Source organism: Centropristis striata, chromosome 7, assembly GCF_030273125.1.
Source record: "Centropristis striata isolate RG_2023a ecotype Rhode Island chromosome 7, C.striata_1.0, whole genome shotgun sequence".
Taxonomy (NCBI): Eukaryota; Metazoa; Chordata; class Actinopteri; order Perciformes; family Serranidae; genus Centropristis; species Centropristis striata.
This window is the reverse complement of record NC_081523.1, coordinates 33,483,336-33,509,199: the sequence shown is the minus strand read 5'-3', so window position 1 is coordinate 33,509,199 and position 25,864 is coordinate 33,483,336. Positions and strand designations below refer to the sequence as shown.

The following is a 25,864-nucleotide window of genomic DNA, read 5'->3' as shown; positions in this document are numbered from 1 at the left end:
GAAGTAATCAAGGAAATTTTGCAAAGACAGTTATATTGGTCATTGAAGTGGGACTTTATGTCTTTTTGCTGGTTCTAGTTATCCTGTAGGTTGTAGCAGTCATTTTGGAGTCCTTAAGATGGTTTTTGTGGTAATTTAGGCTGATTTTGGTCTCCTGTAGGAGATTCTGGTGGTCCTTTGGGACATTCTTGCAGTAACTGATTGGATTCTACAGGTCTTTTAGGTGGTTGTAATGACCATTGAATGATTATTTAGGTGTATTTGTGGTCAGTGTGTTTCTAGATATCTTTAGGTGGTTCTAGAGAACCTTTAGGATATTTTGAAGTCTTTTTAGGTGGTTGAACACCCATGCCAAGGAGCATTGAACCTGCTTTTGTACCAAAACACTTTATGTGGGTCTTGACTTGAATATGTCACTCCTCTGTGTTATCTTTGAAGACACAATGTACCAGTATGGCTGCTTTGTGAATAAAGGAGTCTGACTTTTTTTTCCCTTCTTGATTTCTTAACGCTTCTCTCCCCCTCTACTCCCCCTCTCCCTCTCCCTTCATACATATTTATTGATGTTTACTTGATGGGAACATTTGGAGCTGAAGACTGATGGCTCTTTATATCAGCTTCAAAAAAACACCACACACCTCCTCTCAGCTCCATCTCTTTCAGGTTTGTTTTTTTTTCTGCTGACTGTTTCTTTTTCTGAACTTTTTCGTCTTCTGTGTCATTTTTTCCCCCGCGTGTCATTTCAACAAAATCCATCATCAGAGGAGCAGTTTGTTTATGTCAATGAGGCCTTGGAAGTGCTTTCGATTCAGTTTTAAACCGGTGACGGGATGTAGGATACTGTTCAAGTTTTGTGACGACGATGAGTGATGAATCAGGAAAAAAATCTCAACATAAATGGACTGCGTTTCAGTTTGACATTTCACAAAAGCAACGCAACATAAACCATTGCAATGAACAGAATTAATAATCATTGCTGTTATGATTGATGTGTTTATTGCACTGGTGTTTAAAAGAGTCATTAGTGCTTTTACTATAAATATGGTATTGTTGCTTAGTTCTTTGATCTCCAGTGTTCACTGCTCAGATGTCATTCTAGTGGCTTATGTTGTTTATGAATAATGCATGTACGTGTATATGGATATAATCATGCTTGTATATCAAAGGACAGAAAGTTTACAGCTGACTGAAAGTGTGTATCATCACAGAGTTGACTTCATATAGGAATTAAATGTTCATTTTGTCAGTTGTTTTTATCATCTACCAATGCCTTGTCAGTGATTTGGCCTCAGCATGTGGCTCTTCAGTTTTTCCAATTATACAGTTAAACATTTAACATTCTTTATTACTTGTGTAAGAACTACAACAGTCTCACAGGAGTAATGGAGCATGTTGAATGTTTAACTTGAAAACTGACATTGCTCATGTTAGATTTATTTTGATGGTGAAATCTGGTATTTGAGTAGTCTTAACATTAGGCGCGTTTCCATCAGGTACTACTCGGGTAGGTACTTTTCTGAGCCGCAAATAACTAGTCGACGCTGATTGGATACTGTTGAGGCGGCGATTTCATGCGTGATTCATTTGCAGACTGCTGCAAACTGGACGCTGAGGGGTTAGCATCTCCTGCTCTGACTGCAGCTGGGAGAGACTGTTGCAGGAGGACTGGGCCACTTGTGAATGCTTTGGGACGGTACCTGCTACTCGTTAAGAAGAGTAGGAACGAGTGTCCAAAAGTCTCCAATAACACCAGAAAAAGTCGCTAGACTTGTCGCTAGTCGCTTTTCTGAAAAATAGTCTCTAGAGGGTCTGAATAGTCTAAATATAGAGACAAAGTTGCTAAGTTGGTAACACTGCTTGCTGAGTCGGTCTGTTGTCACATTAACTCCGTTGGTTAGCTGCTACAAAAGTACCTGTATGGAAACAGAGGCCTAGAGGAACTAACTAGTGGGCAGAGCTAAAACACTCCAAAAAGTGCTCAGAAAGTTCTCAGTGGAAGCACGCCTAATGTTAATTTCTTTGTGTAGGTTTTGCTCATCCAAGCAGCATTTAGGCATGGATTATGAATTATTAGATTATAATTTTGCAGATTTCCTGAAGCAAGTTTGACTCAAAAGTGACTCAATTTGTTTGGGAAAAAGAGGAAATATAAACATTCTATTTCTAATAAAATGAAACAATAAACAGGTGTTTTCTCCACTACGTCCTTTGCCTTCTTAATCTCACCCGAATTAAAAAAAACATTAAAAGCCGCAAAAAGACACATCGTTCCTCCAGAATATCTGCCGTTATAGAAGATTTAGTGTTGATCTTGGTGTTTTCCTGCTGCACCTTTGGGACTCCAGACGTTCTGGCCTCTAACTTGATAATTAACACTCTCCAATTACTATTAAACTCTAATTAGCCACTTAGCATTTAATTAACACTAATTATCTATTTGTGTTTACATTTTGTTTATTGAAGCAGATAAAAGCAGGTGTAATGTCTGAGTTTGACCTTCATCATTGTGTCTCTGCAGACATCATGAGTCAATGAGTTTGAGTCCAATTAGTTAATGATCAACTCTAATGATCTAATGTTTTGTTTGTGTGTGATTATTTTAAGATTCACACACATTTACAAAATAATGGCACAAACATTAAAAGGAGGTGAGACAGGTGAAGTGAAGATAACTTTTCTGGTAAACAGGCTCAGTAGTAAACAACACACTGACAGTTTTGTGTTTGTAGCGTTCACAATATTCAGTTAAAACAGATCGTTGATGCTGTTTTACTTTTATTCTTTCCCATGAAGTTTGCTGGCAGTGCCATGTAGTTTGGGTAGTGCCTTTGGAGTTTTGGGCTGTTTTGTCCATTTTTAACTCCTTTTCATTCTGTCAGTATATACCACTTAAAAATGTTTACCATGCCATGTTGGTGTCATTTCTTCAGCACAACCTCACCTTTAGGACCTGATCATTATTTTTCACTTTGACTTACTGGATCAACATGTTGAACACAAAAGAAGCAAAATAAAACACATAAAATCTGATTTTTTCTAGCTTTAAAAACACAATCATGCTCAATGAAGAGTTGTAAATGTTGGCTACAAATATAACATATAAGAGGTAAAATGCGGAGAACATCTAGTTCTATATTTTTATAATAAATATATTTAACCTATTTACTTGGGCTATCACCATCAAACAAAAACTGGCATGGAGTTTCAGGTCAGAACTTCAGAGTGAAGCTGACAGCAGGAAACACGCTGCTGAAGGTTTTCTATTGTGATGTCATGAAGAAGTCATGATTTGGTCCCCCTGGCTTGATCAGTGACTCCAGAGGATTACGTTTCTAAAGAAACTTCATAGAGTCCTCAAAGTGTTACATTTGGGATCATATTCTGGATTCATAATTGTTTTGTAGTGATAAAAGTAAAATTGCACCATGTTGAACATCAGTTGCGGCTCTGTGAGCTGAGAAAATGAACAATAACAAAAATGTAATGTTTGCATGTCACGCTGAAACCAGACGGTTTTTCTCTGTGTTGCTAAACTGTTGACATTCAGGAGATTTATCACCCAATAGTGAGGCCATATTTGCATTTAACACTAACACAGATGTGTGTTGTCCCTGCTGGACACACAGATGTGTTGAAAAATGACTTTATTCTTTTTTTCAGTGTGTAGCCTCAGGAGCAACTAATAATGATCCATCACTGTGATGGAAGGGCTTGTAGAAATTCCTTCAAAGTCTATTTTTATCTGTCATGTTTGCCACTAGAATAAAAAACCTACTTTGTGTTGCATCTGCATACGACTAGATCTGAACAAGTAGACTTCTGTGTGGTGGTGCTTTTAAAGTTTCATATTTCTGTTCTATTGTAAATACATTTCTTAAAAGTGGATCTATTAGTTTTCATTTTGTGGCACTTAAATCTTTAAAGCAACTGCTGGTTATCAGATATCATCTGTATATCCATCATCTCTTGCCTTGTGTTTGATTTGACTGCGTCTGGATCGGTTATTAGAGGCCTGAGGCACTTTCAGGCATCTCAGCGTCTTCATTTGCTGCTTCAAGACTCATGTCATGTTAAAATATACTAAAGTCCAAGGAGCAGCACTGCAGAGGTCGATTACAGCTGTTCAGAACACGCCGTCAGTGAACGCACCATTAATACAAAGACAAACAGTGGTATGATAGAAAATATGCTGGGTTCTTTTCGAATACATCAATGGATTTAAAGGCTTATAAGCTCTCGTTAATGACTACATGTCCCATTATACACAGTTCTGCCAAATACCCACAACAAACTCTAAAAAAGTAACATTAGACAGCGTTATCCCTAAGTTTGTGGAAGACTTGGTTGCATATATTTGGTGGGTGTTTAGTGTTCCTCCACTCAAGAAAATTGCAGGTTTTGTTCAATTAATTACATGCGATTTAACATAATTTTGAAGTATTACTGCTGTATATAATGTAATTAAAACTTACTCTACATCTGCCAGTAAAATGCTGCTCTAACATTGATGCATTACTATTTATAATGGCATTTATTATTATATGACAGTCAGGAGAATGAGTACTGTAACTTTTGATACATACAGTAAATTCAGCTGATGATGTTTATGTACTTTTACTTGACTTTATTTTTACAGTGTTGTGCTTGCAGTAAAGGATCTGGATGATACTTCTTCTTCTTCCACCACTGGCTCTCTCTGAGATGACATGATATTGGCTGTTTGCTTGGTTTTTGTTGGAGGCTCATTTGATGAGAACAACTGGTTGATGAGAGGACATTATGTGAGCTTTCTGCTTTAATAGGTTGGTCAATACAGTCAAAGAGAGAAAGAGAGAGAGAGGGAGGAAGAGGGAAACAAAAAGAGAGATGGATGCTTGTGGGAAAGAGAGAAAAGAAGATGAAGGAAAGGGGGTTTGGTGTGTTTGTACGGGGGTCTGCCAGTGATTTTATTTGTGCTCGGATGTCTTCTCATATACATACAGTATATATATGTGTGTGTGTGTGTGTGTGTGTTCAGAGAGCCATTGATTGTGTATTGACGAGGCGGGAGCAGTGATTTATAGCTGCTGGTCTCGGGGGGAATAATGTCTTCATACATAGGCGGACGGACGAGTCGTCCTCACAGCGCAGATATAACTCCATATGGATTAGACCGACTCCGTGCGGGTCAATCAACACACTTCACTCTGCATCACTGCATGCTGCAAACACACACACACACACACACACACACACACACACACACACACACACGCACGCATTCACTGAGTCACAGAGCTTGGGTCCAAAACAGCTTTAAAGCTGAGAAAATATATAGAATACTTTTTTACCTCCTGAGCACATTAATGTACTTGTCTGTGATACGGATTGATAATTAGTGGTCAGTGTTGTTTTATTTTTTGTTTAACTTACTTCACTCTAGAACTGGGTGATATGGTCCTGATATATTTCGGCCGGATATCGATATACGATATATATCCCGATATTTTTTATCACAAAGTGTGAGCAAATTTTCAAAGCCAAATATGACATGTCACAAGTCGTTTTATTGAAACCATTTATTTACGTGAACATAAATACTGTATAACTTGAATACCTTTTTTTAAAATCAAAGCTCCATAAAGTGCACATTTAAATAAAAAAATATCTTAAATAAAAATAGCCTATGAAATAAAATAGGCCAATATTTTTCAGAAATAAATATATTTATATGAGAAAAGAATAACGAACATTACAGAATTACTAAATACGATAAACCCTAGTAAGGGTGGCATTTATATATATATATATATATATATATATATATATATATATATATATATATATAAATGCCACCCTTACTAGGGTTTATCGTATTTAGTAATTCTGTAATGTTACTATAAATAAATATATATATATAAACTATATTGATAAATGCGATATGGTCTAATTCCATATCACACATATCCACTTTCGACTACGACCTCAGATCAGACGAGACAACCCGCTGAATTTAAGCATATTACTAAGCGGAGGTAAAGAAATCGATATATCTTTTATATCGATATATCGCCCAGCCCTACTCCAGTCAACCATTTCTACTTCTGTTTTTTTTATATTGTGTGGCACATCAGTAAACAAATTTTGAGGTCACAATAGACAATGTCTAAATGTTATTATTTGTTTTATCTGTGACCTTAGCGGTTACAATGAGATATTTTATCAAAATGTTTATGGATGACAGTGTTCATAAATCATGTTAGGCACAAATAACACTTGTTACCAGGATAAATCACATTTTTGGGGTATCTACAGTAATGGAAAAAATTATTAGACCATTGTTTTCTTCAATTTCTTGTTTATTTTAATGCCTGATAGAGAGCTGAAATCTAGACATTTAACATGGGTTTCTTGTTTATGATTTTGGTTATTATCAAGAAAACCATGTTAAATGTCTAGATATCAGCTCTTAAATTAAACTCTTATCAGCTATTTTTGTTGTTATCATTATATTTGTCCAAACAAATGTACCTTTAGTTGTACGAGGCATTAATCAGACTCAATAAATCAATCAGACTTTATTTGTGTATCACTTTTCATACAAGAGAGATGCAACACAAAGTGCTTTACATAAAAAAGGAAAAAGTAATAATAATAATAATAATAATAATAATAATAAAAATAACAAAACATAGAAACAAGCAAACACCCTCCGCCCATCCCCAACCCTCCACCCCTGACCCTCATATCCCACCCATCCTATTAAAAACAAAGCACAAACTGAGGAAGCTCCATCTCAACATGGAGCAGTGAGGAAACACTACAATTAAATGAAAAATTGAAACTTAAATTAAAATTAACAAGAACTTGAAGAAAACAAGGTGGTCTAATAATTTTTCCATGACTGTATCTGTTGTATTATTATTGTATTCATTGGTTCCTCTGAACCCCAAAACCCACTGGCAGGTTTGAAAGGCTTGTTTTCTTTAAAAAAAATAATAATAATCGCTAAAATTGTACAATTTATCATAGGCAGGAACTGAGAAACTGAAATTATTGTCGGACTATCAAATTACTGACAGTCCTTGAACAAATAATGTGAGACAAACGCTTCCTTCCTACTCTAATCTAATCTACTGCTACGGCTACATTTGTAGAGGCTTTTATTATGAAGTCACTAGGAAATAACCTGCCTTCCCTTGTTTTGTTTTGTAGTGATCTGATTAAGATGTTGGACACAGACATGCACTACACTTGTTGGTGCAGTTTTCTGTGTTAAGAGAGTTTCCCTGCCGTTGGTGGGCAGCAAGCGTTTCTCTAAACTCCCTGCTTTCCTCGCTCCTGACCACCTTCTTGCCCTCTGATCTCTCTGATGAAATAAAAACATATATGGGCGCCAAGAAACTTTATTCCCATGTAGTTTTAATAGTTGGCATGGGTCTCACACACACATTCTGCCTCTTTCATCAGCTCATGTGTTAAAGGTGCGGACACAGCGACACGTTGACACGGACTCTGTTGTTCTTACCACACGTTGTGTTGAAAGGCGACACAAGGTTTATTGTCCTGAACCGTATTTCACAGACGTGTTGAAAAAGACAAATTTTATAGATCTCTCACGCACATTCGGAGGCGAGGATAAGTGGGAACATCATGGCAGCCGGCTCCACTCTCACAGCCCGTCCAAACCAAGTATTGTTAGTTTCCCTGTGAACCAAATCGCAGCGTCTTTTTTGTGTTTTTGTTAGCCTGTCGCGGTGTTGACTCTGAACATATTTGGCTGTCTGTGCTGTCAACACACTGTAACACCGTCAGACTGAGTAACTGTGGGATGCTAACGGGCACCGAGAGAGATGCTGCTAAGCTGGCTGCAGCAGGTCTGTTTCTAATGGAGATTACAACCCTGAAATATACGTGAAATTATTCAATTAGTAGATAGACAGCAAAAATAATCTTATCAATTAGGGCTGTGCCATATCGTATCATTCACGATTATACCGGTATAATTTTTTCATGAGTAAAAAAAAAAAATGCATATCATGATATCGCCAACATTCCTACTTCTTGACATAGTGGCGTAAGGGTTTCCCATTAATTACCTAGACTGTGGCGGCCCGCTATAGTTAGCCTGCGCTAACATCACATTTCAAGCTACTGAAAGTTAGCAGTCAGTCAAAACCCCGCCCACCTCTCTGTCCTCCTCCGAGACATGCACGCGCTTTCACCCACTGACACACACGCACTGAATAAACCGAGCTGCCGTGCCGAACTGTCTCTATCAGTCCCGTCCCCACATCATCTCTCCGTGTGCGTCTGCTTGTATGCGCGGCGAACTAAATACTATCAACCTGTCCAAGCCGTCAGAGGTCCAAACACACTGTTGCATTATGCCGTTCGTTAGCCGCAAGCTAACATTAGCTAACAATTAAAGTTGTGTTAATCACAAAAAGCTACTTCCTGTCGCTAAACAAAGCAGCTTTTAATATAAATTTAAGATCCACACCACAGAATTTACAAAAAGACTGTCCAAATAAGATGCCTTGAATAAAACATAAAAGAACCTTTATTCTCATTTACAATATTTCATTAAAATATGCAATGATAATGTCAGTGTATGTGATGGAATAGTGGCATTAGAATGTGTGAGAGGCACCAAATTTGGGCTTTTATGAAAAAAACTTCTCCAGGGGGGCTCCACTGTCTGGCTGCTCCATGTCCTAGTGGAAAGCCCTGTTCACTGTGAAAAATGTTATGTGAGGTGTTTGCTCACATTTAGCTCGAGATTGATCACATTGTACTTAAAAATGTTTCTCCCAGGGGGGAGTCGAGAGTAATTTTTTTGTGTTTGGCAACTGTTGAGATTTAAAATTGAATTACTTTTATTAATCCCACAATTCAATCGCTGCATTTAACCCATCCTTTCTTACACACAAGTGAACACACCATGCAAGAAGCAGTGTGCTGCATATTGCTGCGCCCGGGGAAAATCATATTTTCTATATATTTTTCAGTATTTTGTAATATTGTTAAGAATATAGTTATCGCAAAAATACCCGGAAATATCGTGATAATCTTTTAGGGCCATGTCGCCTACCCCTATTATTAATAATAATCTTTTCAGGTAACATCTGCAGTTAGATTGAAGACCAATTTTCTCAGCTAATTGATGGCAAACACTGGCAGAAAATATAGAGACAGAGCGTGTTTATCGCTCTCTGTTGACTTTGAAAGAATGATACTCCTTGACAATTTATTTCTGCCAGCAAAACACAGAAATATGGTAAAAAGCTGCTGTGTTAAAGAACCCAGAACTTAGTTATTATAAACTGCAGAACCAGAAAAAACGGAGGACATATTAAGTCATGATATTATTTAAAATAATAAGACATAATGAGCACATTTTGATGTGGATACTTTATACTTCAGTAAGTTTTGAATGCAGGACTTTTACTCGTAGTGGAGTAATTTCACAATGTAGTAATAGTACTTTTACTTAAGTAAGGGATCTGAATACTTTTTTTTCCACCACTGCTGCTGAGGAAGCATCATTCTGACTCCCAATCTTTTCATGTACCGGTTGCAAAAAAAAAATTATGACATCCATGAACCTTGATGGCAACGGCAAAAATGCTGAAGTCAAGGCTGCCGTCATAGTGACTCAGCCCACTGTTTTTTTTTTTAAGTCTATGCCATTAACAGAGTATGTCTTGCAGTTAAACACAACTTAGTACTAGCAAATTGTGTTTTAAGTTGTTCCAGTGAAAGGCAAAAAAGTATCCAAGTGTCGCCCCAATGAGTTTTTTTTTATGCATTCTGTTTTTATTTACAATTTTCAATGTCCCGACGTTTTTCGGTGTCAGATTGTAAATTATGAAAAAAATTAGCTTATATTCTGCAGTGTAATGTCTTTCAAAGAAGAGATTAGAAATGATTTAGTAAATCTTATCCTCCTGTACAGAGTGGGAATAAACTGTGAGTTAGTGGCCAAAATGCACAAGAAACTGGAAAAAAGGAATTAAAATTGTGTCACATGCAAAGACAAAAACTTTCTTGATATGCCCGTTAAGCAAAAAAGGTTTTTATTACAGTATACATAGGCTAACTTGAATCATGCATCAATAATGCTATAATATTAAACAGTAAGTTCTCTTTAAACTTCCCATGAGTTTTTTTTAATCACTGTTTACCTAAGTATTAGTCAAATTTCTTATTGTTATTATTGGTAAAGTGGTGACTCCTAAACACCTCTAGTCTCAGGTGTATTTATGTTCTGCTGGTTGCATTCTCAGCTACGACACAGTTCAAACAATGCGGGTGGTAATTCATGCATATGTGTGATTATGTGCAAAAGTGTATTCATTTGTGCCCAACATATTTGCATGTGCTTGTGTGTGCAAATATGTTGGTTGCATATGCACATACCTGTGTGTGTGTGTGTGTGTGTGTGTGTGTGGCTGTGTGTGATGGAGGTGTTTGTGCATCACCTCCTCCTCCTCCTCCTCCTCCTCTCTCCACTGTAATAAACAATAACCGGGCATTAATCTCCCGGCCTGCTGCCTTAATAAATAATATCCACACATTCATCAACTTAAACTATTCACAATCAATGCAGCTCTTCATAGAAAACCCACCTAATAAATAGTGGTGCGGCCCACTGAGGCGTGAACTTATAGACCAGCCGGCTGATAAATGAACCGACCCCCACGGCGAGACGCCTTTTATGTGGAAAACTGCAAGTGAGAATTTTTTCGATTTTATATTACACTATTTTACTCTTATTACTTTCCTGTGTGTGTGTGTGTGTGTGTGTGTGTGTGTGTGTGTGTGTGTGTGTTCTGTCCACATCCTCTCAGGGTACAGTAGGTGTTTGTGATTTATTGGAGCGCTGAAGATGTTGGTCTATTTGTTTTATTCTAGTTCTGGGGTGTTTACCTATTTGTAAGGTACTGATGTCAGAGTTTTGTCTTATTGGTTTCAGAATAAGAATCACTTTATTTTACCACTACAGGCAGCACTCGGGAATTTGTCCCGATCGCAGCGCTGCAGAGACATTTTAACCACTAACACAGTAATACTCCGTGATAAACAAGGCACAGTGAGGGGCATATATAAGTCTCAGAGGGATATGCAGGCACAGTTTGTAATATACGGGAAAGACATTCCCACCTACACTTTGTGGAATATGGAGATTAGAGCTGCAAGCAAAACTGGAACAAAATGTCATAAACACAATATCCTGTTACTTTTATCTGAATTCAGTTTTGTGGAATTTGAGGGATTGAAGCTCAAATTTTTTATTGTTATTTTTTGTGGTGGCTATAAACAGTGTGGTGATAGTAATGAAATTATCTTATTATCTAAGATCAAGGGCAAGTGTAGTGATGCCTATGTCTATTTAAGATTCTTTTACTGGTTTATAAATCTCTTAATGGTGTTAGTCCAGCCTATTTATCTGATTTAGATGAGTTAGACGGTGAGGCGTCGCTTTCTCACTGTGGTCCATGTCTGTAGAACAGCCTCCCTAAAGACCTGAGGACATCAGAGCGGAGGGTGTTTGCTTGTTTGTTGTTATTATTTTTATTGTTATTATTATTGTTTCCTTTTTTATGGGAAGCACTTTGTGTTACATTTCTCTTGTATGAAAAGTGCTATACAAATAAAGTGATTGATTGATTGATTGATATGATTATCGTCCCAAAATGTAATGTAGAAAGTACATTAGCACTTAGTAGTTTATGCATAACTTTTTTCAATTTACATAATAATAAATTCTGTTTTGAAATCTTCCTTGCAACTGAGTAGTTTCCATTACAGTCTGAAAAAAATTAAGGATGTCAGTGATTCATTGATTATTGATTAATTGCAGTTAACTTTTTACTGATTAAAAAAATATATTAACTGATAGAGCAGAAAACAAGGGACATGTGATCTAACTAAAAATGTTTAAATTTTCTTTGTTATGCAGTTGTGCCTGTAGTTGGATCCTCTGACTTCTTAATGAGATTCAGTTTGAGGTGCGTTTGGGGAGCTTGATCTGAATGTAAAACAAACGCACCTCCCTGCGAATCGCTGATTTATCTCGATTGATATTTATAGCTAGAGCTGAATATTTCTGCAGTTGCCAGTTGTTGGGCTGAAGGGGAGCCGGTTGTAACATGTCAACTTGTGGCTGGTAAATTTTGAAAATTTTGAAAAGTGGAGTCAGAACTGTTGTCTTAAAGTATTTTTGTTGAGTAAGAACGTATTGATGACATGCATGTTGCGATTCTTCCTTTTTTTGTTTTATGACACACCGCAAAACAGTTACACTTTCTGCTAATTAAAAATTTGAACAGAAACTATCACAATGTCTGTGCTGATGTTAGTCTTTACCTTATGTGTGTGAAACCCCAATTTATTCAACAAACACAAATACAACTCTTCCACCAGCTAGATATTAAGTTACCCTACAGTTTTCACAATTATAAATGGCTGCTTTTATGGTCAATATTTTGAATAATAAAGAATAAAAAAGAATAAGGGAAGATTTTTTTTAAATCTGTAAATGGGAATAAAGCTGGAAAAATGATGAAGAGAAGCAGTGAGGTGGGATTCAGAGATATGAGACTGATCACACTGGAAGTGAACCAAATAACTAGATAATGTTTGTGTGTGTGTGTGTGTGTGTGTGTGTGTGCGTGTGCGCACCCGCAATAAATAGAAACAGTGTGAGATTAGATCTGCTGCTATATGGAAGCTGGACACTCTATTAGCAGACACACCGCTATTGTTTGGTCATTTGTTTCAGTCTGATTCATTCCCACTGAGAGCTCCCACTCGGGCCTGACACACACACACACACACACACACACAAAATCTCTTTATATCTATCTCTATCTTCTTTTCTTGTTCTGTTACAGTCTCTGTCTCACCCTCTCTAACTAAGCACACACACACACACACACACACAGTGATAAATGGTGCAGTCGTGATCTCGCCCTGCATTGTTGATGAGGGTCATGCTGCCATGGTTACCGGAGCAGTGTCCGACTCCCCCTGCCCTGTGTGTGTGTGTGTGTGTGTGTGTGTGTGTGTGTGTGTGTGTGTGTGTGTGTGTGTGTGTGTGTGTGTGTGTAGGCTATCTGTGCTTACAGACCTAACATTGTGGTTACTTGCCTCATCCCTCTGTATCTGTTTCACTGTCTTAACTGTCTTGTTTGTACCCTGTAAGTGTGTTTCTGTGTTTCTTTTATATTTGTGTAATTTGCTGTGCTCGTGTGTAGACGTGTATTTGAGGATGACAGCTTACAGACGCCCCCACATTCTGTCTCCCCTGTCTCTCTCAGACCGTACCAGTGTGGCCACTGCTCCCAGTCCTTCTCTCAGCCGTCTGACCTGAGAAACCACGTGGTGACTCACTCCAGCGACCGACCCTTCAAATGTGGATACTGCGGCCGCGCGTTCGCCGGCGCCACGACGCTCAACAACCACATCCGCACGCACACCGGGGAGAAGCCGTTCAAGTAAGTAACAGTGAGTACCCCCCACCCATCCTCCGCTCCCTCCCCCCTCCCCCCGCCTGCTGCTGACTCCGGCTTGGCTGACCAGCTTCACTTAGATATGACACCCAGCTAACAAACACTGACACCCTCTGAACCGCCTACTGACACCCTCATTACTGCTGCCTGACACCCTAACTATCACCTGCTGACATCCTACTAAAAAAATCTTGTTTCAATCAAGGAAAACAACCACATAATTATTTTTAATTGATCCAAATACAACAAAAGCAGCTTCACCTGAAGCTACATTGTAGAGCTGACTCATTTAAAGGTTTAGCACCTAAAGTTTAAAAAAAAAATGTAGCTGTTTCAAGGTACAAATTTGGGACTTTAATTTGGACTTTTCTTCTTATTAAAACATTATTTTCTGTGTGTATGCACTAGGGCTGGGCGATATGGACCTGTCACAAGTCGTTTTATTGAAACCGTTTATTTAAGTGAACATAAATACTGTAGAACAACAGGAGAACCTTGTTTTAAAGTTAAAGCTCCATAAAGTGCACCTTTAAATGAAAAATTTTATATGAGAAAAGAATAACGAACATTACAAAAGAACTAAATATGACAAACCCTAGTAAGGCCAGCATTTATTTATAAAGAAATACAAAAATAGAGCTATATCGTTATATGGTCTAATTCCATATCACATTAAAAAATATATCAATATATTTTTTATATCAATATATCGCCCAACCCTAGTGTGTATGTAGTCCTTAATTGATTGTCATCATATGGATTTTTGTATTTGAGTTATTTTTTAATTTACAAGGGAAACAGGTAGAATGATTTATACTTCCTGTGTAGGTTTTATGCTTAGGTTTTATGTTTATTTATTTGCACAGTTAGAATTACATAAAATGATAAAGATAACAGAAAGATAATCAAAACTGTCTACTTACTTTATTTCATAGCTTGGTTTATCCACACCTTATATACTGCAACATTGTTTGGGCCTCCAACCTCCACAGAATTTATCTCATTCAGAAAAGATTTGTTAGAACTGCCACATTTTCAAAACGACGAGATCCTTCTGCTCCCCTTTTCCAAAAACTCAAGATAATGACATTTTTTCAGATCAATATATACCAAATATGCATTTTTATCTTTCAGTTCAATACAGACAAGAGCAGTTTAGTGGCTCTGACTGCTCAGGTCACTAAGCATCACAGACACACATACAGAGACACATGCACACACACACACACACACATTTCTACACTTTATTTTACTTCTTAATATTATTATAATTTTACTTTATTTTTATGGTAATTCTTTATTTTTCCTATTTCAGAGTTACTTGTTTTTAGTTTAACTTGAATTTAAATATAGGTAGAGGCCCTGTATAAGCCATTTTGGGTTTCTTGCCACACCTTCCTTTTTTGTTATTTCTTTATCCTTTTCTTTTTTGTCTTATTATTGTGCAAAATAAAAAAAACTTCAAACTTCAAAACTAACAAATAGTGTAAAGTGCAGGGAGAGGCAGAAAACCCAGATGGGCTTATTTAAAGCCTCCACCTAAAATTTCATAGTTATAAGAAAGTAATAAACTGATAATAGAAAAAAAACATGTATGGCATCAACAACAAGTTATAAAAACAATAACAAACACCATATAAAAACAAATATGAACATGATATAAAAGTGTATTTGTGTGTGAATTAGAATTTTAAAACAGCAGTTAAATGGGCTTTTAGACATCTTTAGAAACATTTTTATAGAGATGGAGTTCTTTGCCAGATTGGAAAAGGTTTTCCATAATTTAGTCCCTAAATTTAACAATAAATTGACCTCTGCATGTAAGAAATCTTGGAGGATGAAGATCTGAAGATTGACACGTTGGATAAGAGTGAACCTGAGAATTCAATTTAAAATAAGTCTTAAAGTGCTCTGGAAAGTTTTCATGATCTGAATATACCTCATAAATAAAAACACATATTTGAAAGATATTGATGTCATGAACAATAAGTATCTTAAGTTTCTGAAAGAGAGGGACAGATAATTACGTGATAATATCAAGCGTGTCCAGACGTGTGCATCACTTTTAAGTGTCCTCTGGAAACACTTCTGTTGTGTTGTGGTCTTTGCAGCGGTTTCTAAATGCTGCACTTGTGTTGTCAAATTGATGAAGATGTTTTCTCAATTTGCTTGTGTTTTGTGTATTTGCATGTGTTTTCTTAAGTTGCAGCGCTGTGAGCTCTCAGGGCCACTGTACTATTTGGTTCCACAGTCCCAAAAAGTCCACACCTTTTTTTAATATATAGCTCTCTTCCATTATTCATGAAGCCTCTGTGAGTGCACATGTGAATATTTTGTTCCGTCTTGTGTTGTGGCTGCAGTGGCCTTTGACCTCTGCTCTCCATATTCAATGACGCTCTTTGATGTCGGCCATCAGGGGAAAATCTCCACTCATCACCATCAGCCGTGTAATGCTCACATGGCTGGGTGTAAATACAGAATCAGCTCGATCATGGCAGTTAGTGATGAATCTCCACACACCGAGGCTGCTTATTTCCATTTTACTTTCCCCGGTGAAGACGAAGATATAATTAGAGGGCAAGCCGCGCTGCAATTAGGGGCTTCTGGAAGCTGCTGTTGTCACCTTGTCATCCCGTCAGCAGTGGAGGACAATAAGGATTCCCCCTGTGGACACAAAGGTCAACATTCAGGGACAAAGAGGACAAGGTATTAAAGAAAGAGAAAAAAGCAAAATCAGGCTTTTTAGTTGTGTGAAATCTAAAGGACAGGTATCAGGGGAACGCCTGGGGGAAACAAATTAATGCCCTTAATAAGCAATCAGAGAAATCCGAAGTCGTCATTGACGTGTGAAGTGAAAGAGCGAGGAGAATGAGTGAGAAAACGAGAGGGAGGACGAGAGAGGAGGAACAAGAGATCACGATGTAAAAAGTGAAACGACAAGCGGCCGGCGAGAAATCCGCTTAAAGCAAATCAGCGTTCTTAATAAGCAATTGGAGGAAACCCCCCGAACCTTTTCATCAGCACTTCAGAGTCTCGGTGGAGGCGGAGCGGGACAAAGACAATCACGGACGGGCGTCAGAAATCTTTAGCAGATCGATGGCCTCGGGGAGTTATCTCCTTTCGGACGGTGCCGCGAATAGATTAAAGCTGCCACTGTCACTTTGTCAGGAGGAAAACGCTCAACTTTATTTTCCCGCTGAGGAGACGGAGGCAGCGATTCTGTGTGGTCGGCAGCTTTTCACCACCGATACTCGCTGGACTGTGGAGCCTGTCACACTGTTTTCTCTGCTCTTCTGTTGTTCCACTGTATTCTCTTCAGTCACAACTTCTAGTTTCCTCTGGAGGACTGAAGGAAGCAAAAGAGGAACATTTGTGTGTGCTAAGTAGATTTAAGACGAGTAAACTGCTGGTTTCTTTTCCTTTTCTGTTCCTTTCTTTTGTTTATGTCAGGACTCAGTTGGATCAAATTTAAGACATGTATATGTTCTTTTTAACTTTTAAAGTCTGTAAATCAGCTATATAGATCAAATTATATTCCTCTATACTTTCCTTACATATTTTTTTACAAATTATATTAACACTAGTATCTTATAATCAGAGGTTAAAGATGACCCTGAGTCTGCAATAGCACCTCCTGATGTCAAACGTTTCCCTTATCTCACTGCTGACTGAACAAAATTCATTGTAATGACTTGCTGGTTTCTTTTTCCTTTTCTTTTCCTTTCTTTTTTTTTTATGTCAGGGCCCAGTTGGGAGCAAATTTAGGACATTTTTATGCTCTTTTTAACTATTTTTAAGTATGTAAATCAGCTATAGATCAAATTATATTCCCCTACACTGCCCTACAAAGTCTAACTGCAGTAACTACATTTTTGGTCGAAACTGAGTTATAACTAAAAATGAACTCCCTGATGTCTGTTTTATCATGTGACAAAGTTTTAGATTTTAATTTTGCTTTATTTCAGAGAAATAATGATACTAAAATTTCAGTAACTACAGAATCCAACTCAAAATCAAAGCAGAGTTCACTAAGTTCACTTACCACAGTCTGCTTTGTATTTTATATATACAAATTTAAACATAAAAATTATGTTTAAATTTGGCTTAGATGGTCTGCTTTGACTGTGATCCACTGTAGACTTGTTTTTCTTCATTGTGTTGAATAGTAAAGACAAGAATAAGTTATTTGATAGGGAAATTATTATCTAGGTAGTGATTAAGTAAAAAAATTAGAAAAATATATATATTAAGACTAAAATATAACATTCCTTTATAATATTAAGTCTAAAATAAACAAATATTTGAATAGAGTTGTTAAACACTTTCAAACACACTTATAACAAAATAAATATGAAAATGTTTATTCAATGAATACTAAATGTAAAAGCTGAAAGAAGACAACAACATCATAGTTACTGCACTCTGTTTCTGCATTACTATTAGAACATTTTACAGCAAAACCAGATTGCAGTAACTACATTTTTGGGTCAAAGGTCAAATAAATCGTGATGTTTTAGCATAAAAATTACAAATTATATAGACACTTTCTTTATTAGTATCTTATAATAAGAGGTTAAAGACAACCCTGAGTTTGCAATAGCACCTCCAAATTTTTGTCTCACCGCTGACTAAACACAGTTCATAGTTACATTTCTAATATAAATGTTGGATTTAAGAGCTCGATAACAACATGGACATTGTGACGGAAGTAGCTTTATAGCTCCAAAAATGACACTTTGTAACCACAAGATAAAGACACACACTCTCTACGATCTTGGCAAGCTGCAGTATGTTTTATTACAGTCATATCATAGAGCTAAAATAACTTTTTGGCAGTGTATTACAAATCAAACTGGCAGAAACACAACTCTGACATTTATCATTATCTTATGCAGGCGAGCATGTCTGCAAACATTCAGCAGACACAAATTGCAAACCCATGTGAGTTGTTTTTGTCCACATTTAGAGAGAGACACGTTATCTTTTTTACAAGACAGAGCCAGCTAAGATGGAAGTCTAGGTTAATTTACACGTTGTTATATAAGAAATGAGTCATTTACGATGTGCAGAAATAGCAGAAAAGACCTTAGAGGCATGACAGACTGTTGTCCTCTTTTATCTGAATGTGCGGTGTGAAGGCACAGCTTCTAAATCAAGTTTATCTTGTAAGCGAGGTGCTGCTTCTTGGCTTTGAAAAGGGCCAGTTGAGGTTGTTTAGGATCCTCCCGAGCTCCTCCCGTTAGAGGTTTGTCCTGGGGTAGAGCCAGAAAACACAGGAGAGATAATACATTTTGTCTTGCCTGGGAACGCCTCTGGGTTCCCGGGGAGGTGCTGGAAGGTGTTGCTGAGGGGAGGGATGTCTGGAATACTTTGCTAAGCCTGCTGCCATCACAACCCAAACAAGTGTGCATCGTACAAAAACTCAGTTTCTAAATGATCTACTATTACACCTGTGGCACATTTTTCATCTATCTATCTATCTCTTCTATCTATCTATCTATCTATCTATCTATCTATCTATCTATCTATCTATCTATCTATCTATCTATCTATCTATCTATCTATCTATCTATCTATCTATCTATCTATCTATCTATCTATCTATCTATCTATCTATCTATCTATCTATCTATCTATCTGTCTATCTAAAATCAGGTATTATCATTAGAGTTTGACGGTCCTTGAACATCTCATCAGTTAACGTTTCAGTTAGAAAAAGTAACCAAAACTTGTGTTAAAATGTCGATATTAGTGTCAGAATCTCTTTATTCTACATGTGTCATTTAAAATAAAGCGTTTGCACTAACCAGATCCTGTTAAAAACATTAATTTCTGCTCCTCAGAGACACTGAGAAGACATGATTGATTCTGCTGAGACCAACGGTCATGTGACAAATATTCACTGAAAATCTGTTTACACAGAGCAGAGAGGAGAGGACAGGAGAGGCTGTTTACACAGAGCCGAGAGGAGAGGACAGGAGAGGCTGGAAACATGACAATGCTTCAATATGTACAACATGTTTTTTGATGCTGATAGCAAAATCCGTTTTTCCTTTTTTGGTTTAAAACGAAAAAAGGAAAAGAGGGCACTGTTTTCGTTTTTTCCTATTTTCATTTGGACAGAAAAAGGGATTATACTATGGCACCCGGACCAGTGAGGCAGTGTACAGAGTGTTTTTATATGGATGTTTGATGAGACTCCTGAGAACCACAACTATGAGCTTTTTTATGAAGTCTCGCTGGTCGTAATGTCAAAAATATTTACCCAGTAGGACTTAGAATAAGCAGAACATCTCTAGTGTCAGGTCAATCACAAAAACACTTATAAGCGTCAGATTCTGGGTAGAATTTTGTAATAATTTTTTGTAATTTTGTGACTGAGTTTTAGGTCTAAACTGCTGCCTTGATGCTCAAACCGTAATTTTAAACAGCACTGTTAATGGAGACTTCTTGTACTTGTCTCTGTGGCCCTCTCTGGTCTCATCAGTCCCATCAATCTGTGACTGAACACAATCAGTACTCGTCTACTTCCCATTCTGTCCCCTTTTATAGAAGAGATTAAGATAAGAGGTGAGCTGAAGCTTCACTGATCCTTGAGGAGAAAGTGATTAAAGCTGCCTCTGTCACTTTGTCAGGACAAAACTGCTCAACGTTATTTTTCCCCCGCTGAGAACAGAAGAAGGAGGAGAGGTGGCGTGTAACAGACGCCGGCTGGTCGATAGCCAGCGGACTGTAGCCGGCTCTTTGTTCTGCAGCAGCACCGTCTTCGTGTCTGTCCTGCTGGATAAGTCTCCGTGACAGAGAAGCCTGAGACGAGCTTTGATGTCAGTAGCTGTTGTGGTTTTGTAAATTTACAGATGAAATTACAGCAGGAACGTCCACCTTGAGGGCAGAGCAGCTCGATTCAGACAGGGGTCTGTTTTGTTTTTCTTGTGCTCTTAGAAAATTTGTGAAATGAGAAATGGAACATCCATCTGTTAAAAGTCTTCCCAAAATTAATTTGACTGTTTACAAGTCTGTTAGATGCCTCACGCACACATTTGAATACACTTGCTTATAGGTTAGAAGAGTGGTTCTCATCCTTTTTTGAGGCAATTACCCTTAAATATGATAATATGTCCCTTCTGGGACCTCCAGCTGTGAAGGTTTGGGTTGTTAGATATGAATAAGACCAGAGGTCGGCTGCACAATGAACCTTAAATTACGATTTCTATTTAACTCCGTGGTTAAGGAACGGATAATGAGTAGCCAAGACAAAGCTTTAAATGTTCATATTAGTGTCAGAATCTCTTTATTCTACATGTGTCATTTAAAATAAAGCGTTTGCACTAACCAGATCCTGTTAAAAACATTAAATTCTGCTCCTCAGAGACACTGAGAAGACATGATTGATTCTGCTGAGACCAACGGTCACGTGACAAATATTCACTGAAAATCTGTTTACACAGAGCAGAGGGGAGAGGACAGGAGAGGCTGTTTACACAGAGCAGAGAAGAGAGGACAGGAGAGGCTGTTTACACAGAGCAGAGAGGAGAGGACAGGAGAGGCTGTTTACACAGAGTAGAGAAGAGAGGACAGGAGAGGCTTTTTACACAGAGCAGAGGGGAGAGGACAGGGGAGGCTATTTACACAGAGCAGAGAGGAGAGGACAGGAGAGGCTGGAAACATGACAATACTTCAATATGTACAATATGTGGAGACCCATCTTTAGAAAGACCTAATCCGAGAAATATGTCATTCTAACTGTTTTATTCTACTCAAAGACATGTTTGAGTTGTTCCCTCTTCTAGCCATGATTGTGCTGATTCCATAGAGCTGTAGGACTTATAGATTTGTAGAGATTTTAGATATTGCCGTGAAATACAAGGACATAGAGAGGAGAATGTAAAAAGAGCAAAAATACTTCTAAAGAACCTCTCTGAGCTTCAATACAAAAAAAATGTGTCTCTCCCCCCTTATCTAACTAACAGCCCCCCCCCTCCTCCTCCTCCTATCTATCTAACAGCATGTTAGTCTTGTTTCAGGGCTGTTAAGTCCAATACCTCAACACAGCTTTCTCTTTGAAGACCCCCACCGCCTCCACCTCCCACCTCCCCCCCGACACACACACACACACACACACACATATACATTTAACTGCCCCCTAACCCCCCTCCAGCTCGGACTAAAAGCTCCCTCTCTTCGCTCTCTCTATTGAAAGTGACAGTGACGCTGCTTTATCAGGCCTGGATGTGTGTGTGTGTGTGTGTGTGTGTGTGTGTGTGTGTTAAAGTGTGTGTGAGATGGGAATACCCTCCCCAGCCTGCTAGATAGATTATTGACAGGTAGACCTTTGTGTATGTGTGTGTGTGTGTGTGTGTGTGTGTGTGTGTGTATAATTTGTCGGTCAGGTTGTGAAGATCAGGGCAACAATTACAGCTTGCTGCTCCGCTGGGCCTCACACACACTTTATACTGTCACTGGACATTAGAGTGAACAGCGAGGTGTCTGTGTGTTTGTGTGTGTGTGTGTGTGTGTGTGTGTGTGTGTGTTGACAGATGTGAAGGTTGTGAGTGTGTGTGTGTGTGTGTGTGTGTGTTGACAGATCTTTAGGTTGTGTGTGTGTCTATGTGTGTGTTGACAGATCTGTAGGTTGTGTGTGTGTGTGTGTGTGTGTGTGTGTGTGTGTGTGTGTGTGTATGTGCTTGTCTGTGTGTGTGCGTGTGTGTGTTCTATTTTTCTGACCTTCTCTACATGTTGAAATGTATCACTGTACCTTACCTCTTTTTTGTGTGTTTCTCTTTTGTGTGTGTGTGTGTGTGTGTGTGTGTGTCAGGTGCGAGCGTTGCGACCGCAGCTTCACACAGGCCACTCAGCTCAGCCGCCACCAGCGACTTCCCAACGAGTGTAAACCCGTGAACGAGAGCAGCGAGTCCATCGAGGTGGATTAACCCCGCCGCTGAGATCACGTCCACGTTACAGCGGCTAAATCTGAAAACACACTTTTTTTTCTCTCCCTGTTCCGGTTCTCCGTCCACACAGAACCAGCGCTTTTTTTCTCACCTGGAAATAAACACTTTCTCCTCACCTGACAGAAGTAGTTTTACAGTCGGCTTCAAGACGAGTAAACTGGAAGAAAACTGCTTTGTTTTGATGTATTGATCTATCGATTTTACTTTCCGGCCCACTTCAACATGCCTACAGTGAAGCCAGACCTCTGATCAATACTTATAGATATAGTTAATGAGTTCACAACTTATAGACAGCAGATAGTTTGTGTGATTTAAACAGCTGCCTGTGGAGGTTAACTTCACTGAGCTTGATGGAGGTGGAGAACCATCGTTAGTATCCAGTGGTGGAATAAAACTAGCTTCTTTTACTCAAGTACTTCATTTCATGCAACTTAAAACTTGTAAAAGATATTATATGTTTCCTGACAGCTTTTATCAGATGACAGTTTTTCATCCACTTTCTTTTCAGTGAAAACCACGTATCTTTAAATGTTTCTGATAAACGAAAGTAAGTGAGAAAGTACATTTTATTTATTTCCTGAAGCATCTTTCCTAAGCTCATTACACAAAGAGATAAAAAACACAAGCATTACAGCAAGAGAAAATTCACAGTAAAAACAAAAAAATACAATCTTCACAGTTCACAAACAAAATAACACTTACAGTCATGGAAAAAATGATTAGACCACCCTTGTTTTATTCAGTTTCTTGTTCATTGTAATGTCTGGTACAACTAAAGGTACATTTGTTTGGACAAATATAATGATATCAACAAAAATAGCTGATAAGAGTTTAATTTAAGAGCTCATATCTAGACATTTTCCATGGTTTTCTTGATAATTATTTTGGTTATTATCAATAAAACCATAAAAAATGTCTAGATATCAGCTTATAAATTAAACTCTTATCAGCTATTTTTGTTGATATCATTATATTTGTCCAAACAAATGTACCTTTAATATTTTTTTCCATGACTGTATGAGCAAGAATCAAATGGCTTTTTTTTAATACTTGTTTGATTGTCTGACAGCAGAAACAAACCCTCCTAACCCTTCTTGTTATTTACTGACCACAAACAGAAGACTTATTTGTTTCCTGTTGTGTGGACGGAGCTCTTTAACAAAACGACCTGAGCGTTTTCAGATTCAGCCGTTTTCGTGCGAACAGTCCAACTGAACCGACCGACTTCTGGAGAGGAAGAGACTTTTAAAGCCACATTCATCATCCTGCTGCTGGAGAGAATCCTGATTCAACCAAAACCAAAGATCCTTTTTTTCCAGCACAGAAGAAGAAACTTTCAAAGCGAAGGAGTCGGACTTAATGAACTTAAAGTCTTTTTTTTTGGGACGAGGATATTTATTGGAGACTTTTGGGAAATCCCCGTCAGGTTTCCCTCCAAAGAAAAACTCTTTTCATGAAACCGGGAGACAAAAAAACAATGAAATACCAAAAAATGTCAGACTGAATGGTCTGTCTGTAGCTTTACTTCTCGGTTTTCCTTTTTCTTTTTTTTTCTTTCTTGTAACAGCGATGCCAAAGGAGGGCGCGACCAAAGCAAACAGACTGAGAATGCACAACACGACACTCCAGTTTTACATTTTAAAATGAACAAAACAAAAAGACATGGAGTATGTATTGTAAAAAAAAATAACAATAAGAAAAAGAAAGGACAAAACAAACATAAATTATATTTATCTTCTTGCTCATATCATGCTTCGGGCACTTTTTGTTTTAAAATGTTATTGATAATTTAATTGTTTGATGTTGGCAGATGTAAAGATGGTGAAAGGAGGGGAGGAGATAATGGATGTGATTTCTTATAGAAATAATCCCACAGTTCGTAAAGAAGTGTGTTAAATATGAAGTCGACACAGCATGTGTTTAAAAATGTATTTGGGTTAAAGTTTGTTCTCATCTTTCAGATATTTTCAGGGTTTCTTACATTTCTTTTTTTATTTTAGATAAATATAAAGATGATATGTGATCATCTGTGGCACAAACACCATGAAATCCAAAAAGGGCAAATGTTTCTGGTTTAAAAAAAACTCTTCTAACTCATCTCCACATGTTTTTGTCTCATAGAGTATATTTGCTACGCCATGCAAGTTTGAATCCATTCACAAGCAATCTCAGACTTGTAAATAGTCCTGTGTCAGTCCGATACACTTTGTATTCAAACGAGCGAGGGTAAAAGCACAGTTATTACGCCAACACCAAATAGGTTTTTGTGCCTGAGAGTTAAAAAAGCTTTAATAATAATAATAATAATAATAATAGTAATGATGATAATAATCTGTAACTTCTCTTTCCCAAAGACCAACAGAGTGTTGAAGCTGTAAAGTCCAAACCAAAACTTAAAGTTTCACTGCAGGAAAACTGACGTCTGTAAGAGTTCACGAGCAGCTTCAAGAGTCTGAATCAATCTTTTGTTTATTTATTGTAAATGCAAACTGCAGACGTTGAAAACCTGCACGACTCCAAGTTGTGCAGGTTGTGCAGGTGCTGATTGTTCTGAGATCCCATTGGTCTGATGCAGAGATTTATATGTTGCCCTACAAAGGGAAAAGACCTGAACTCACCAGAGAGAAGAATGAGAAAAATGACTTGTTTTGGTATCCACCTAAATAAATTATAATATTGGAAATTCTTTGTTTCCAGGGAAGTTTTTTATCTACATGAAAATCTTGATCTCTAACTTTGACCCTTTTATGAAAGTTAAAGGGGTAGTTCTGGATTCTGATCATAGAATAGAAAGTTACTGCAAGCTGTCAGGGTCACGACGCTACAAAATTATGTTTTCACTAAAAAGTCACACATTCCACAACAGAACAATGAAGAAACCATCTCCATTTGGCACTGTTTTGTTTCTGAAAAAGCCAGTAAGTTATACAGGTTGTTATTAAATGTTTTAGCAGGCAAACGCTTAATTTTTGCCAAGTTTTAAGTGAGTCATGTAGAATAAATTCATTTTGACAGTAATATTACAATTTTAAGCTTTGTTTTGGTCCCTTTCGTAACCCATGATCTGTTCAAGGACCGTCGGAAAGTTCAAACCAGTATGATAATAATACCTGTTTTTACCTTTTATTTTTATGGAAGCAGTGACTTTTTGGCGACTTTACTTGGCAGCAGTGTCGTGTCATCAGAGTTCTGGTCAGTTCTGATTGTAGAATAAAAAGTTCTGCAAGCTGTCAGAGTCACAATCTACAAGGTTTTACAAAACTACGTGTTCACAAAAAAAGTCAAACATTCCATACACAAAACAATGAAGAAACCAACTTCACTTGGCACTATTTTGTTTCTTGAAAAAGCCAGTAAGCTGTACAGGCTGCTGTGTGTACTGTCATGTTATTTAATGTTTTTAACAGGATCTGGTTA

At 37.7% G+C, this 25,864-nt stretch overlaps 1 protein-coding gene across 1 annotated transcript in view; it reads left to right on the top strand.

Annotated features, from left to right (window-relative positions):
• prdm6 (PR domain containing 6) overlaps positions 1 to 23,220 on the top strand; it is a 118,485-nt gene extending 95,265 nt beyond the window's left edge. Inside the window, exons 9-10 of the mRNA XM_059337382.1 lie at positions 13,305 to 13,481; positions 22,312 to 23,220. Coding sequence (XP_059193365.1) covers positions 13,305 to 13,481; positions 22,312 to 22,426 — 292 coding nt within the window. The 3' untranslated portion in view covers positions 22,427 to 23,220. The remainder of the gene's footprint in view (positions 1 to 13,304; positions 13,482 to 22,311) is intronic.
• Positions 23,221 to 25,864: the final 2,644 nt, after the last annotated feature.